We start from the raw sequence: 15,768 nt of genomic DNA, 5'->3' as shown, positions 1-15,768 counted from the left end.
CAATATTTCACATATTCCTATTTATTTTTATTTTTTATTTGCACTGTAATCCTATGAAAAAAATATTCTTAGTGTGAAAAAAGTCCCAAAAGTGATGAAAATGTGAAAAATGGCTTGGTCAATTGTTTAAAAATGTGGCTACTGATAGCAAAACTTGCCATCATTACTTGTAAACTTCATTTTTCTGAACAACATATAAAAAAATTGGAGTGGTAATATTTGTTTAAAGAAAATAAAATAATGTTATTGATTGCTTGTTTCTGACAATTTCACAAGATTTTATCAAGAGTTATTTCCCTTGTTAGAAATCTTTTCTCAGTGTTTTGTGCAAGTGAAAGTGAAAGTAGCAGCAGACGTTTATAATGTGTGAAATATGGACTGTATAGGGAACCATTGCTGAAGTATATTGATGAATTTGGTACAGAAACAGAACTTGCCTGTGATATAAACAGTTTTTTAACAGTTTTGATGGCATAATTCTGTATTTATTTAAATTAATGGCCGCATCATGTCCTGTCAGTGTCATTTCACTTCATCAACTTCAATTGAATGTTCCGGTAACATTGTTTTATTAAATGCTTGTGCTAACAGAGATAAAACAATTATTTTAACTGAAAATGGATTGCATCCTTCAAAATTTAATATTCAAAATGTGGCTATATGCACTGAACATTTCAACTATTTCTTAAAATTAAATGTAAACCGCTCAAAAAGAACACTATGCCAACTGCCACCACTATTGAGCTACCATCCAGGGCTTAACTACAAATCCAGCAGGCCTTTGCGAATCTGTGACGTTGAGTTAATCTTAAGCAGTAGTGGAATTATAATACCAGTTGGAACCCGTAAGTATAAACAATTCTTTATCTTAATCTGTTTATTTTGCAAAGGAGTATGTTCTTTTAGGATAAGGAGAACTGCCCTCCTTCTTTGCACACTTCAGCTTTTTTGTCCATTCTTTTAAGGCCCATACTATACATGCTATAGGTTGATTAAATCAAGTGAAAAAATATTGACATTATTATCCACTATGATTACTATGGAGTATGGTATTTTGTCAGTTCACTCCCATAAAACTTTCACACCCAACAAGTTTTTGATGAAGTAAAAATCCAATCAACTGAAAACTTACTGTACACATGTTTCCTTATCATAATGATCTTTATGATTTTAATGACAAATTAGAGTTTTGTCCCCAATATCTCTGTCCAGCATAGAAAAATGATATTGTCTGAGTCAAGGGGCATCCCCATACTAACTACTATAGACACATTCTTATTTCAATTCTTGGTCTGAAAGATAATGAAAGTGACCTGTTCATATTAAAGTTTTTAAACTCTAGTAAAATTACCTTTAATATTAATTGCGGCCTGATTTCCACCACTTTTCGTCATTAAGACCGCACATGTGATTTTGCTATATTCAAAAATGTCTTTACTTTCAAAAAGTAAATTGTTGATCTAGTCTTAAATAGTGCTACTCACAAATTCCAACAAAAAGTATGCTAGTTCTTAAAATTCTATATATAAGCAGTCCCATTTGTTCCTTTTCCCTCTACCCCTTAAGCAAAATGTTTTTATATCCCCGCTTTAAAAAAGGGGGGGGGGGTATACTGTTTTACCTCTGTCTGTCCGTCAGTCCGTCCGTCAGTCAGTCCGTCCCATGAAACTTTCGTCACATTTTCCTCAGGAACTACAAGTAAATTTGGTTTCAGGGTTCATCTAAGTCAGCTATACCGTGTGATGCGTTTTCAGATTGATCACTTGACAACTTCCTGTTTACCGAACACTTGTACAATTTTACACATGATAGCCAAGTTGAAAATTTTCGTCACATTTTTCTCAGGAACCACAATACAAGGATTTCTGAACTTTTGTTTCAGGATTTATATAAGTCAGCTATACCGTGTGATGCGTTTTCAGATTCATCACTCGACAACTTCCTGTTTACCGAACACTTGCATATTTTTACACTATTAATATTATCCACTTGCGGCGGGGGTATCATCAGTGAGCAGTAGCTCGCAGTTTACTTGTTTTACATGTTTTATCAAACATACATGTATTCAACATATTTTTGTAATTTTCAGTTTCTATTGACTTTATGATGAATATATGAACATGTATACGTCATAGTACATGTATTTAAGCAGTGCTCTTCATGCCTTATCATCTTTATGCAAACAAGATTTTTATCTGATTTTCAGCAATATGTACACGATGTCTGATGAACGTTAAAGAACTAGCAGTTAATGTTACAGATAATCCTACACTACTTGATCAGGAGGTAAAATTATAAAAAATATGCTTTTATTTTAATTAAATAGATAAAAAGAGTCTGCCATGGCATTTATATAAGTATATATTATATGGAGTGACTGAGCAGTGATATAGGCAAATGCTTGGATTTCACAAGGTGTGAAATATTGTCCCAAAAGAATACCATGAACTACTTCTGTTTCTCGAATAAGGAAGCACTTAATCTAATACAAGTACTTCCCTTTAATTTTTTCCATGAGAATAAGAAAAAATAAATAAATTGGAAAAAATTAACTCTGACATTTGTTGTACCATATTAAGTAGAAAAGATATATTTTATGACTAATATATTTATTTTTAGATTGTGGTCAATTCCTGGGACTGTTATACTAACAAAGAATTATAGTTCCAGTTAATACCAATATATTTTAAATTAAGATTTTATTATTATTTATAGGTTCAGACAGTTGAAGACACTGCAACTACTGATAAACAGTCAAAAGACAAAAGACAACCTTTTATGCAGGTACCAACAGCTTTTGAAACTGTCATGTCACATGTGTACTGCAATTATAACATTTTCAGCAAAATTTTATCACTTTGATTGCCAGTTTGTAGTTATTACAAACATACTTGAGACTGTTGGTTTTGATGTTTGAATGATTTTACACTAGAAATTTTTGGACACCATTTGTAGCGTGCAATTCGGTGTGAGCTAAGGCTCCGTGTTGAAGGCCGAACATTGACCGATAATTGTTTCCTTTTATTAATTGTTACTTTGATGGAGAGTTGTCTCATTTGCACTCATACCACATCTTCCTATATCTATTAAAAGTAACGTTTCTAAACACTTTGCATTTGAAGAATGACAAGTTCCAATTTACCATGTTTCATGACTACAATTAGTATTATTTTAATTTTTAATAATCATTAGTACCCTACCAACAAAGTTTGTAAGTCACTCTTCTATTTTCTTAACCACTTTAGAGACCATGTGACCAAATGATTTTGTTTTTGGCATATACGCTTAAAATTGTGAGTTTAAATTTCCCACTTTATATCAGATTATATTTTTAAGAGTTATTCCCTTTATATGCTATGAAACCACAATTATCTTCCTTTGATTTGTGCTGTTCAGGAATATATTCCCTAGTGTGATAGTGTGTTACTTGCCAATATTTTGTATACCCCTTCCAAATTTATTTCTTCATATTTTATGCCTCAAATAAAGTGTTAAAAAAGGGGGGAGTGTAATTATACTGTAAAAAAAGGGTTCTTGAATTTTGAAGTAAAGTTGTGATTTGGTCCGGCTGTAAAAGGGTTAAAAATAGCATTTCAGAAGTTATTAAAAGATTTCAAGACCCCCTTTTCATAAATTGTCCATATTTTGAGTTAAACACAGTGATTTTTTCTATAATTTTGATATAATTTGTCCCTATAGTAGTATAAAACATTTATTGAAAAAAAACACATGGGATTTTTTTTAATTTTCATTAATTGTCTTCAAGAAATGCACTATGAAATAAATGTGGTCTCAATTCTTATATACAGAATTTGAGTGAATTAAAAAAATCATATAGGTTCATATTGAGATTTTTTAATCAGAACATTTCATATATAAGATACATATCAGCATTGGAAAGCACAAGAAATAAATTCAGAAATATTGGTATGCAATTTTGCCACTGTAATACTTTCTATGCCAGTTTGTTTTACCTTAAAATGTAATGCTGTGGTTGTTGATTAATTTTTTTCCTATATTGATAGATGAACAGAGAAGTTACTGTTGATGCCCAAATGCTTGATAAAGAGGCCAGTGTTACAACAGATACCCAGACAAGCTGCTCACAGGTTTGTTGACAAGAATATCCCATCTACATCAATCTCTAAAAAAAACTGGAACCAAACTTCCTTATAAATTGTTGACAAAAAAAAAATATAACCTTTTATGATTATCAACATCAATAAATTTCCAAACAATCTTTATAAATGGGCCAGCTGTCAAATGCTTATCATTGCCAAAATGTTGGTAGCTTTTTATTTAGTATCTGAATACATGCATATAAACTTTGTTCCGCTCATAGGTTCAATTGAAGGTCACAATAATAAGGATGTAATGATCTAAATGTAGAATTATTCACTTGCAAGTGAACAATTGGTCAAAATTGTTTCTTAGATGATTTTGACAATAATTTACTTAATTGGCTGCTATTTTAAGCAAATAATTAAATTGATATTTTTGAATGTCTTAGGTCAAGCTCTATTTAGGAATTATAGTATTTTTTTTGAAAAATTAGAGTCATTTAAAAGGTGGTACCTAATAGTAATACTTTCACTTAAATTAATTTGGGTTGTTTAATTTTAATAAAAATTTGACAGAGTATTTACTTTGACCCTTAAAAAAATATATAACAATTGAAAAATTTGTGTACCAACTGTTTTGTCAGAAAAATTACACTGGTTATATAGGAGTTTGTAAAACACTTATTTTGATCAATGAGAAGCTTCACATATATTCCCTTCAGAACACAACATCATTAAAACGTTCTGTTGATTTTATGGAGTTATCACCCTGTAGTGTTAGGTACCACCTTAATTGGCGATTTTTATTGTATAATAGTATACTTTATTTTTTATCCCAAATGATTGAAGGTTTTGAAGACCGGTTAATTATTATGAAAAAGATTCTTTTACATTTTAATACATGTGGATATTAAGTTTGTTTTGACAATTCACTGTTATTTTTGCAGGAGTCATTAACTGACTACAGTCAGAGCAGTTGCCAAAAAGAAGAGTCGATCTATTACCTTAACAAATTTCTTGAACTGAATAGAAGTAAACCAGTGCCATGCCTACCAACAAAGAGGTGGACTGACTATTCTTCAAAAAGTAAAACAATGTATGTAAACCAAATTCAATTAATAACAGACAGTGTTATTGAATGTTTGTTTCCATTTGATACTGATGAAGTTAAAACCAGCCTGAGTTTAGATGTGCCTTCCAACAGTTTATCACCAATTCAAACAAGTCCAACAAAGGTCATCGCAGAGTGGTACCAAAAAACAGACTCCTGGAAACATAGAAGACAACTGTTGTCACTAGTTTCTTTGTTTATGAACTACCAAGAATCTCTTACTTTGATTCCTGATCTAACTGAATATAGATTTTATTCCGCCAAAAAACATGGTGAAGAACATGGTTATGGATTACCTGCCCCTAATATTACCAGTCACAGACAAAAAATGGATACGAACAAATTAGATAACTTCCTCAACTTTATCACTTCTTCACATATTGTGAAAGATCTCCCATTTGGAGAGAGAAAAATTAAATTGTCAAATGGAGTAGTGCAACATGTTCCGAACATAATAAGATGCATGGGAGCAGCAGACATCATTGACCAATATAAGGCCTACTGCGTGGAAAACAATATTTCATCATTAGGTAAGACATACAAAAATAAAGAAGCAGGGTTTTTTTGCCAGACTTATAATTGTACAGGGACATAGTGTGTTTTTTTTCAACTGTCTGTTCCAAATCAGGGTAACGTCTTTAGGGTAGTTTAGGATGAAGTTGTAATTACATTAAATTGAAACTTAGTTCACATATATTCCCCATTTTGTGTTCTTGCAAATCAGTGTTCAGACCCCATTTTCAAGGTTCACTGAAATAATAAATTTGATAATATAAGCAACACATCATTATTCTTTAGACACATATTCTTGTTTCATAAAAAAAACACACACAAAATTATGTTCGAAGGTAGTTTATTTGTGTATGCGTCTTTTTGGTATTTATGTAAATAGTGTCAATGTCTATGGGTCCTAAATTCATAGTCTTTATGGTAGATATTAGGTCTCATTGATAAAAAAAAAGATTGTGTGAGCAACAACTTAGAAGCAAATGACTGGTGAAATCAAAAACTCTTCGAAGTCACCATTTTTCAAATTAAACAAAGTATTGGCTGGCACATACAATCATCAAGATGATAGCCTGCTATAAAATTCTAAGATAGAGACAATGAGAAAAAACTACAATTATAAAGTACATACAATTTTAAAAGCTATTGATTACACAAATAGACTTATACCTTTTATTGCTGACTATGCGGTATGGGCTTTGCTCATTGTTGAAGGCCGTACGGTGACCTATAGTTGTTAATGTTTGTGTCATTTTGGTCTTTTGTGGATAGTAGTCTCATTGGCAATCATACCATATCTTCTTTTTTATATTATAATAATAATTGTGTTGCACACCAAATTTGATGAATACTTAATGCAGAAATGTCTTCTTCAATTATAATTTGAAATCATAACAAGGTATATTCTTGACTGAGAACTGATTTTAGTTAGTATATATAATATGTATGATATATGATTTATTCTTTGTTTTAATGTATACATGTATTGTATATCTTATATTATAAGCATAGCATTTTCTTTCAGGGGACAGTACCATGTATAAGATTTTGTCTGAATGTTCAGCGACTGTAAGAAAATCTCTAGAAGGTCTGGATTACTTTGTAGCAGAAGGGGGAAGAGCCATAACTGACATCCAGCTCATAATAGATGAATTAAATAATAATGGATCCCTCACTAATCAGCAGGCAAAAAACTACAATGACATTCTCCTCCAAACAAAGAAATACTTGAAATCAGATTACAAGGTACTAATTAGAAAAATAGTCCTCAATATTATTATTCAACTGATGCTTACACTCTACAATTCAATTATGGATCTTAAACTTAGTATATATTACACAGGCTGTACATGATAAGATTACAGGAATCATCTCCCCTTTAATGAGTTATCTCCTCTTTAATAGTATTTTTTTTTGTAAACATGTTTTGGGAAAACTGAGTTCATCAGCCTGTTCAACTTGTAAAGTATCATTAAATATAAAGTAGGTGTGTTGTCCTTTTTTCCATTATTACTTCCAATAAAATATCTCCTGTAAAGAAAGATAACTCTTGTAAAGGGGAGGTAGCTTTGTATTTAACAAGCATAGTAAACATTGAGAGTATCCTGATATTATATGTTTTTGTACAACCAATGATAATAAACAGTTCATTTCAAAACTAGTTGAACAACAAAAGGATTAAAAAACAGACTATTTCTAATATATAGTAAATGGCATTGTATACGCGTAGCATTAAAACAATTCAGTGTTAATTATAACTAAGTAGACAAACTAAAGATATTTGTAATTTCCAATACTTGTATTTCTGCCTTTTCTAAAGCTTGTACAGTGACATGTTTTATTTGACAATAATGTTTGCTGTAGCTTTCTATATTTGAAAATGAATATAAGAAGATTGCCAATGAGACTACTTTTCACCTCAGACTTTTAATTGACATATATAAGTTTAAAGCTTAAAATTGACAATTTGACATTATCCTTTTTATTGTGAAACTTTTTAACCGATACTGTCCTAAATCAATTTACACAACAGTTAGTCATCTTGTAGATAACACCAGAAACAGCGATAGAAGGCAAAGATAGCTTGAATGGTGAAAGCACTGAACATGGATAAATAAAAATGAATATATGTAAAACACTTGAAATTGAAATTTATGTTTTGTTTTTTTTCAGATTCACATTAAAGAAGAATCAAATGTAGCAGATCATTGTAGAAAATTTGCTTTAAGCGATGCCAAAAATGTTGAATATCAAGATGAATGCACCCATATCCATGACCATATTTGCCAGGACTGTGAGCAAATAAATGAACTTCTTGAAGGCTTAAAAAATCTGCTTGCAGAAACTGATCTTGGTGAAAAAGAAGACAAGCGAGATGAATTCACATTCACTCTTTCTCAAGCTTGGTCTTTCCTCAGAAACTGGAAAAGCCATATTGTTCGGGCTAGAAATCAAGATTGTGCAAAATCTGAAATATTAGACAACCTTGGACAGAATGATATTTTCATTGTTCTTGATTGGGCAATGAAATACTTGCCCCGAAGATACAGGGAAGATCAGAGCAACTGGTTTGCAAAGAGGGGAATATCCTGGCATATATCAGTATCTTTTATTAAAGAAGAGAATATAACTAAAAGCCTAGCATTCATTCACATATTTGAAGGTCAAATACCTCAAGATTCATCAAATACAACAGCTGTAATTTTAGATACTGTTGATACCATTCAAAAAAAAAAATCCAAACATCACAAAGGTTCATCTGTATTCAGACAACGCTGGATGCTACAAAAGTACAGAGACCATAAATGCTCTACACCAATCTGGCAAGATAGCAACATATGACTTTTGTGAAGCACAAGATGGAAAGGGATCATGTGATCGGACTGCAGCAACAGTCAAGTGTGCTGTGAAAAGATATATAAACCAAGGAAATGATGTCTTGAATGCTGTACAGCTGAAGAAGGTACAAATGTAATACATTATTGTAGTGAAATATGTGTTATATTTTCTTAAATCCTATCAAAATTTATAAATAATTTATAGTTTGACACTGACATGGCAAAAGAAGTCATCAAAAACTATTGTCATCTTCAAATTTTGTGCTAATGTGGCATAACCAACCAACAATAAAATCAAATTTACAAAATGATGGATATTTTCAAATTTTCCAGACAACCGCTTATTGTAACATTTGGAAAAACTTTCAGATTATTTAATTTTTATTTTTACATGTCATGTATTCAGGGGTAGTATTACATGCTGAGCAATAATTACAAAATTAAGGGGAAGAAAAGATTTCTAAGTGTGGTTATTTATTTAGACAATATAGGAAAGGTGTACTGACGTAAGTGGTCTCTAAACACGTGGTTATTTATTTACTTTTTTTGTTTCAGGCAATTGAACATTCAACAAAGAATGTAAAATATCATGTCAAAGTTGTTGATTCTGTATTAGTCATTCCAAAACATGATATGAAGAAAACTAGCATTCCTTCCATTTCTGCAATCAACAATTTTCAGTTTGACAGCACTGGTATTCATACATGGAAAGCTTTCAACATAGGCCCAGGTTTGTAGATTTATAAATTTTACATTTTATGTTAGACTTATGGGATTTATTCTAGGTTTCTCATAAAAGCTTCTAGCTGTTTTTAGCTCACCTGGCCTGAAGGGCCAAGTGAGCTTTTCCCATCACTTTGCGTCCGGCGTCCGTCGTCGTCGTCGTCGTCGTCCGTCGTCTGTCGTCCGTCGTCCGTCGTCCGTCGTCGTTAACTTTTACAAAAATCTTCTCCTCTGAAACTACTGGGCCAAATTGAACCAAACTTGGCCACAATCATCATTGGGGTATCTAGTTTAAAAAATGTGTGGCGTGACCCGGTCAACCAACCAAGATGGCCACCACGGCTAAAAATAGAACATAGGGGTAAAATGCAGTTTTTGGCTTATAACTCAAAAACCAAAGCATTTAGAGGAAATCTGACATGGGGTAAATATGTTTATCAGGTCAAGATCTATCTGCCCTGAAATTTTCAGATGAATCGGTCAACCCGTTGTTGGGTTGCTGCCCCTGAATCGGTCATTTTGAGGAAATTTTGCTGTTTTTGGTTATTATCTTGAATATTATTATAGATAGAGATCAACTGTAAACAGCAATAATGTTCATCAAAGTAAGATTTACAAATAAGTCGACATGACCGAAATGGTCAGTTGACCCCTTTAGGAGTTATTGCCCTTTATAGTCAATTTTTAACCATTTTTCATAAATATAAGTAATCTTTTACAAAAATCTTCTCCTCTGAAACTACTGGGCCAAATTAATCCAAACTTGGCCACAATTATCTTTGGGGTATCTAGTTTAAAAAATGTGTGGCGTGACCCGGTCAACCAATCAAGATGGCCGCCACGGCTAAAAATAGAACATAGGGGTAAAATGCAGTTTTTGGCTTATAACTCAAAAACCAAAGCATTTAGAGCAAATCTGATGGGGTATAAATGTTTATCAGGTCAAGATCTATCTGCCCTGAAATTTTCAGATGAATCGGTCAACCTGTTGTTGGGTTGCTGCCCCTGAATTGGTAATTTTGAGGAAATTTTTGCCGTTTTTGGTTATTATCTTGAATATTATTATAGATAGAGATAAACTGTAAACAGCAATAATGTTCAGCAAAGTTAGATTAAGTCAACATGACCTAAATGGTCAGTTGACCCCTTAAGGAGTTATTGCCCTTTATAGTCAATTTTTAACCATTTTTCATAAATCTAAGTAATCTTTTACAAAAATCTTCTCCTCTGAAACTAATGGGCCAAATTAATCCAAAGTTGGCCACAATTATCTTTGGGGTATCTAGTTTAAAAAATGTGTGGCGTGACCTGGTCAACCAACCAAGATGGCCGCCACGGCTAAAAATAGAACATAGGGGTAAAATGCAGTTTATGGCTTATAACTCAAAAACCAAAACATTTAGAGGAACTCTGACATGGAGTAAAAATGTTTGTCAGGTCAAGATCTATCTGCCCTGAAATTTTCAGATGAATCGGTCAACCTGTTGTTGGGTTGCTGCCCCTGAATTGGTAATTTTGAGGAAATTTTGCTGTTTTTGGTTATTATCTTGAATATTATTATAGATAGAGATCAACTGTAAACAGCAATAATGTTCATCAAAGTAAGATTTACAAATAAGTCGACATGACCGAAATGGTCAGTTGACCCCTTTAGGAGTTATTGCCCTTTATAGTCAAATTTTAACCATTTTTCGTAAATCTTAGTTATCTTTTACAAAAATCTTCTCCTCTGAAACTGCTGGGCCAAATTAATTCAAACCTGGCCACAGTCATCTTTGAGGTACCTTGTTTGAAAAATGTGTCCGATGACCTGGCCATCCAACCAAGATGGCCACCACGGCTAAAAATAGAACAGGGGTAAAATGTAGTTTTTTGCCTATAACTCTGAAACCCAAATCATTTAGAGGAAATCTGACAAGGAGTTAAATTGTTAATTAAGTCAATATATATCTGCCCTGAAATATTCAAATGAATAGGACAACTGGTTATTGGGTTGCTGCCCTCCAATTGGTAATTTTTAAAGAAATTTTGCTGTTTTTGGTTATTATCTTGAATACTATTATAGATAGCGATAAACTGTAAACAGCGATAATGTTCATCAAAGTAAGATCTACAAATAAGTCCACATGACCTAAATGGTCAATTGACCCCTTAAGGAGTTATTGCCCTTTATAGTCAATTTTTAACAATTTTCATTAATTTGGTAAATTTATGTAAATTTTTACCAAATATTTTTCTCTGTTACTAATGGGCAAAGTTCATTATAGATATAATTGTAAGAAGCAAGAATGTTCAGTAAAGTAAGAACTTCAAACACATCACCATCACCAAAATACAATTTTGTCATGAAACCATTTGTGTTCTTTGTTTAATATGCACATAGACCAAGGTGAGCGACACAGGCTCTTTAGAGCCTCTAGTTTTATAAAAACATTTCTGAAATCACATTGATAAGTTATGTTACATTTATCATTTCAAAAAATTGACAGAAAGTGTCCAGTTCACATGATATTTATTTAGTTAAGATGTGCTGTGATGCACTTTGTATATTTTCTATTCTTTTATCATGTTTACACAAAACTTGATATAAAACTAAGGAGATGTGGTATGATTGTCAATTACACAAGCAAAATTTAAGCAATAATAGGCAATCCTACAGCCTTCAACAATGAGAATATGATAAGTCCAACAAGAAAAATAAGACACAATTCAATTGAGAAAAATAACCCTTTAATTTTTAAAATTGTAAGAATAAAAATTATAAAAAAAAGGGACATGAATCAACAACATCCACAGATTATTCTATTGCTATATATCAGGAATGTCATTGATAATGTTTCTGTCTATGAAGGAATAATATTGTGCTCACTGAATGATACATATATAGGGTTATTTAAAAGTGTGCTCCACATTTACAAGGGTATTTCGGATAGAAAGAAAAAAATATATCCATCATTCCTTTATGTTCCATTTTCAACAAATAAATCATGATTAACAATGATAACATTACAGTCACATTATACAATCCAGTTTATGAGCTGATATAAAAAACAACACCCAATAAGAAAATATGTGTTGCATCATAAATTAAATCATAAGCAAATAATGCTTATCACTACCAGCACTATACAGTATCCAAAACTAGGGTTAACAAACTACAGTTGAACCGTGCTTGAATAGTTTTCCATTGTCTTATCGGGGCCTTTTATAGCTGACTATGCGGTATGGGGCTTTGCTCATTGTTGAAGGCCGTACCGTTACCGATAATTGTTAATGTCTGTGTCTTTTTGGTCTTTTGTCAATAGTTCTCTCATTGGCAATCATATCACATCTTCTTTTTTATATTAACATTTAACATATTATACTTTTATAAAAAGTAAGATACATTTTATTTTATTTCATAGGAAAACACATACAGATTGATTCTAATATAATCCCAACAATAATGATCAAAGAAGACTCCTGTGATATTCCATTTCATTCGCTGAACCACCACTCAAATACCTCAAGTAGGACGGAGATATCAGATGGCACATTTTCATGTCAAAATGAAGAGTGTATACTTTCATTTCCAACATATGAAAGTATGGAAGGACATATGCTGATTGGGGATTGTCAGTTAAGATTACCAGACAGATCATCTGTTGATGTGGTGAAAACCACTTATCTGGAAAAACTACATGCCACCAATAGTTTGCCCATCTTAATGGACTGTGTGTCTTCTGTATGCCATGATATTAAACTATCAAAAGGATGGGCAATGAAAGAAGAAAGAAAATGCAAAAGGTTCAATGATAAACAAAAAAAATATCTTGTTGAGAAATTTAATAAAGGTGTAGTCACCGGTCGAAAGGAAGATCCTGAAAAAGTTGCAGCCGATATGAAAACTGTTAAAGGAGATGATGGGAAGAGACTGTTTTTGTTAGAGGAATTTTTAACTTCCCAACAAATTATTAGTTTTTTTTCTAGGTATTACAGGAAAAATTCAGCAGTCCAAGAACAACTGATTACAAATATTGAAGTTGAACTGTCCTGATTTGAACAGTTGTTTACTTAACAATGAGATGTTTTTACTCACATATTTTTTGAAAAAAATACACACTTTTTATAGAGAATAATAATGATTACATGGGAATTAACCTACTGTACCCAATATCACACTAATCCATTAGAAACAAAGTGAAATAAATCTTATTTAGATAGGATAGAAAATAAAATAGATTTTTTGGGTTTTTTGTCCACTTATTACTTTGAAAGCATTGGGATCAACAAAAAATCTGTAACCTGTTTCATAAAAAATATTTACAAATTAATTTGATGGTTAGTATACTGAATTATTCATGACTTACAATTTTTTTTTTGTGAAAATGATTACTGATACCTTTATATAAGAAAGAAAATATATATATATACAATTCAATATGAGTGCTTATTGATTTGGGGAAAACATTTTACTAATAATGGGCTTCTTTTTTATGCCCCACCTATGACATGTATGATAGTAGAGGGGCATTATGTTTTCTTGTCTGTTCGTCTGTCTGTCCGTTCGTTTGTCTGTCCGTGCGTCTGTCCCGCTTCAGGTTTAAGTTTGTGGTCAAGGTAGTTTTTGATGAAGTTGTAGTCCAATCAACTTGAAACTTAGTACTCATGTTCCTTATGATATAATCTTTTATAATTTTTAAACCAAATTAAAATTTTGACCCCAATTTCACATGAAAGTGCATGTTTCAGGTTAAAATTTTTGATGAAGTTGAAGTCCAATCAACTTGAAACTGAGTACACATGATCCTTATGATATTATCTTTCTAATTTAATGTCTTATTATATTTTTTATCCAATTTCATGGTCGATTGAACATAGAAAATAATGGTGTGAGTGGGGCAATCGTGTACTTTGGACACAGTCTTGTTTAGATAATCAGTCAATAACCTTGCTTATGATATGTATACCAATATAATTTTAGTGATTAGAAGAATATATGATTAAAGTTTTGAAGAATTGTTTTATAATAGAACTAAATTTATTCCTTGAAAATCATATTGGCATCTAAGCAGTTCATGCCTCTGGCAAGAATCTGTTATATAATGTATAATGCACAGGAAATAGCATCACTTGATAAAATTTAAGATATTTTTTATTGCATTAGCCTCATACAAAATAAAAAATTAATAGAAAAATTATATAAAATGTAAAAATTGACCAAATCTGTATTTTGTAAAATGATTTCTTAAAAAAACTTTGATCAGAAAGATGTGACTTTTATTTTTATAAACTAGTAACATTTTGCAGGAATATATGTATCAAAGAGATAACTTGATATGATACAAACATATTAAAATAAGGACAGCTTTTCAAAAGTGCCTTAGCAATGCTTAGTGGAATGAGAATTCTGTAGTCATGTTTTGTCTCCAACACATCTACTGTTTTTATGAAAAATGTTTTTAGTTAGGTTATCTAGTTATTGAGGCAGTAGAACCAGGTAATTTTGTATTGTTTTTCAAAGTCAAACTGTATCTGCTTACAAGCAGTATTATTATTGAATTGTTTTTAAATAATACCATGCTGATCTTTTTTTATAAATCTAATAAATGTATCACATAGAATTATATCACACTAAAGTTTAGTATCTCCCTCAAACATCAGATATATGAAAGTCAACAATCTTTCATGTAATAAATAATTTACAAAATGCCTGAATATGCATATAGTTCTGAATTGATATTTAACCATATGTCATTATGAATGCATTTTTCTTCTTCAAATAAAATTTCTTCTTGTTATTTACTTTGTTGTCATTTATTTTACTAAGTAAAAGTGCATTTCCAAAGGACATACATATTTTACATCATCATGAAAATAAAATACAAAAAGTGAGAAAAAAAGGTTGTCTGTTTTAGATGATTTAAAGATCTCCACTCATTTTACTTTAAGTTAAGGCACACCTCGAGTAAAAAACAGGCCATTTAATTCTTTTTACCTGATTTGTTATAATCCAGAATATAGATAGTTTGAACCAGCATTTCATTCATTGTAAAAGAAAGGTATAGTAATTCCATCAAAGTAACTTGATTTTTTAAGTTCCACAAAACTGAATAAGATAACTATAGGAGAACAAAAAAACACTGAAGACTAAAAAAATATTTTTAATGCAGCAAATTCATTCATTTTTACAAGATTTGTTTTACCGTGAGGCTCCTATAGGCTTAAATATATGTTCGCCCTTATAAAGCCTCACTTATAGGCTATTTTGTAAAATAAAAGTGTTTAAACAGTCATATCATCAACTAAATAAAAAGAAAAAAATAATTTCCGATTATCCTTTTCGTTTTAAAAAGGTTCTTAGTATGTTGTGAAGATAATCAGCTGATAATGAGCTAATATATCCCCTTTTGAGCCTCAAAATTAAAAAAAAAAATTAATTGTAAGAAAACATGTCATGGTTATGTATGGCACACTGATATTCATTGTTCAAAGCATATTTTGGCTGTAATATTGTTAACACTTGATAATTTTTACCTGAAATTGGCAA

General features: G+C 31.4%; 2 protein-coding genes across 3 annotated transcripts; both read left to right on the top strand.

Moving 5' to 3' along the window:
- Positions 1-338: 338 nt before the first annotated feature.
- LOC139528158 (uncharacterized) lies at positions 339-8,523 on the top strand. 2 transcript variants are annotated; one of them, XM_071324012.1, is made up of 7 exons: positions 339-845; positions 2,207-2,286; positions 2,716-2,784; positions 4,026-4,109; positions 5,009-5,702; positions 6,704-6,924; positions 7,852-8,523. In XM_071324012.1, the coding sequence occupies exons 1-7, from the start codon at positions 509-511 to the stop codon at positions 8,518-8,520; spliced, it is 2,154 nt and encodes a 717-aa protein (XP_071180113.1). In that variant the 5' UTR covers positions 339-508; the 3' UTR covers positions 8,521-8,523. The 2 variants fall into 2 exon arrangements, with proteins under 2 accessions (XP_071180113.1, XP_071180114.1); XM_071324013.1 differs by lacking the exon at positions 2,716-2,784.
- LOC139528159 (uncharacterized) lies at positions 8,523-15,011 on the top strand. Its single transcript, XM_071324015.1, has 3 exons — positions 8,523-8,641; positions 9,072-9,246; positions 12,644-15,011. Exons 2-3 carry the CDS (start codon positions 9,150-9,152, stop codon positions 13,273-13,275), a joined length of 729 nt encoding a protein of 242 aa, XP_071180116.1. The 5' UTR covers positions 8,523-8,641; positions 9,072-9,149; the 3' UTR covers positions 13,276-15,011.
- The last annotated feature ends 757 nt before the right edge of the window (positions 15,012-15,768 follow it).

This window comes from Mytilus edulis, chromosome 6 (genome assembly GCF_963676685.1).
Source record: "Mytilus edulis chromosome 6, xbMytEdul2.2, whole genome shotgun sequence".
Classification (NCBI taxonomy): domain Eukaryota; kingdom Metazoa; phylum Mollusca; class Bivalvia; order Mytilida; family Mytilidae; genus Mytilus; species Mytilus edulis.
The sequence above is the reverse complement of the archived record's forward strand: the minus strand, read 5'-3'. Positions and strand labels throughout refer to the sequence as shown.

Bases quoted from the DNA above. Each gene is read 5' to 3' on its own strand.
- LOC139528158 (XM_071324012.1), top strand. From the start codon at position 509: ATGTCCTGTCAGTGTCATTTCACTTCATCAACTTCAATTGAATGTTCC. The intron at 2,287-2,715 runs GTAAAATTATAA...TATTATTTATAG, and splicing joins CTACACTACTTGATCAGGAG to GTTCAGACAGTTGAAGACAC. The intron at 2,785-4,025 runs GTACCAACAGCT...CTATATTGATAG, and splicing joins AAAGACAACCTTTTATGCAG to ATGAACAGAGAAGTTACTGT.
- LOC139528159 (XM_071324015.1), top strand. From the start codon at position 9,150: ATGAAGAAAACTAGCATTCCTTCCATTTCTGCAATCAACAATTTTCAG. The intron at 9,247-12,643 runs GTTTGTAGATTT...TTTATTTCATAG, and splicing joins AGCTTTCAACATAGGCCCAG to GAAAACACATACAGATTGAT.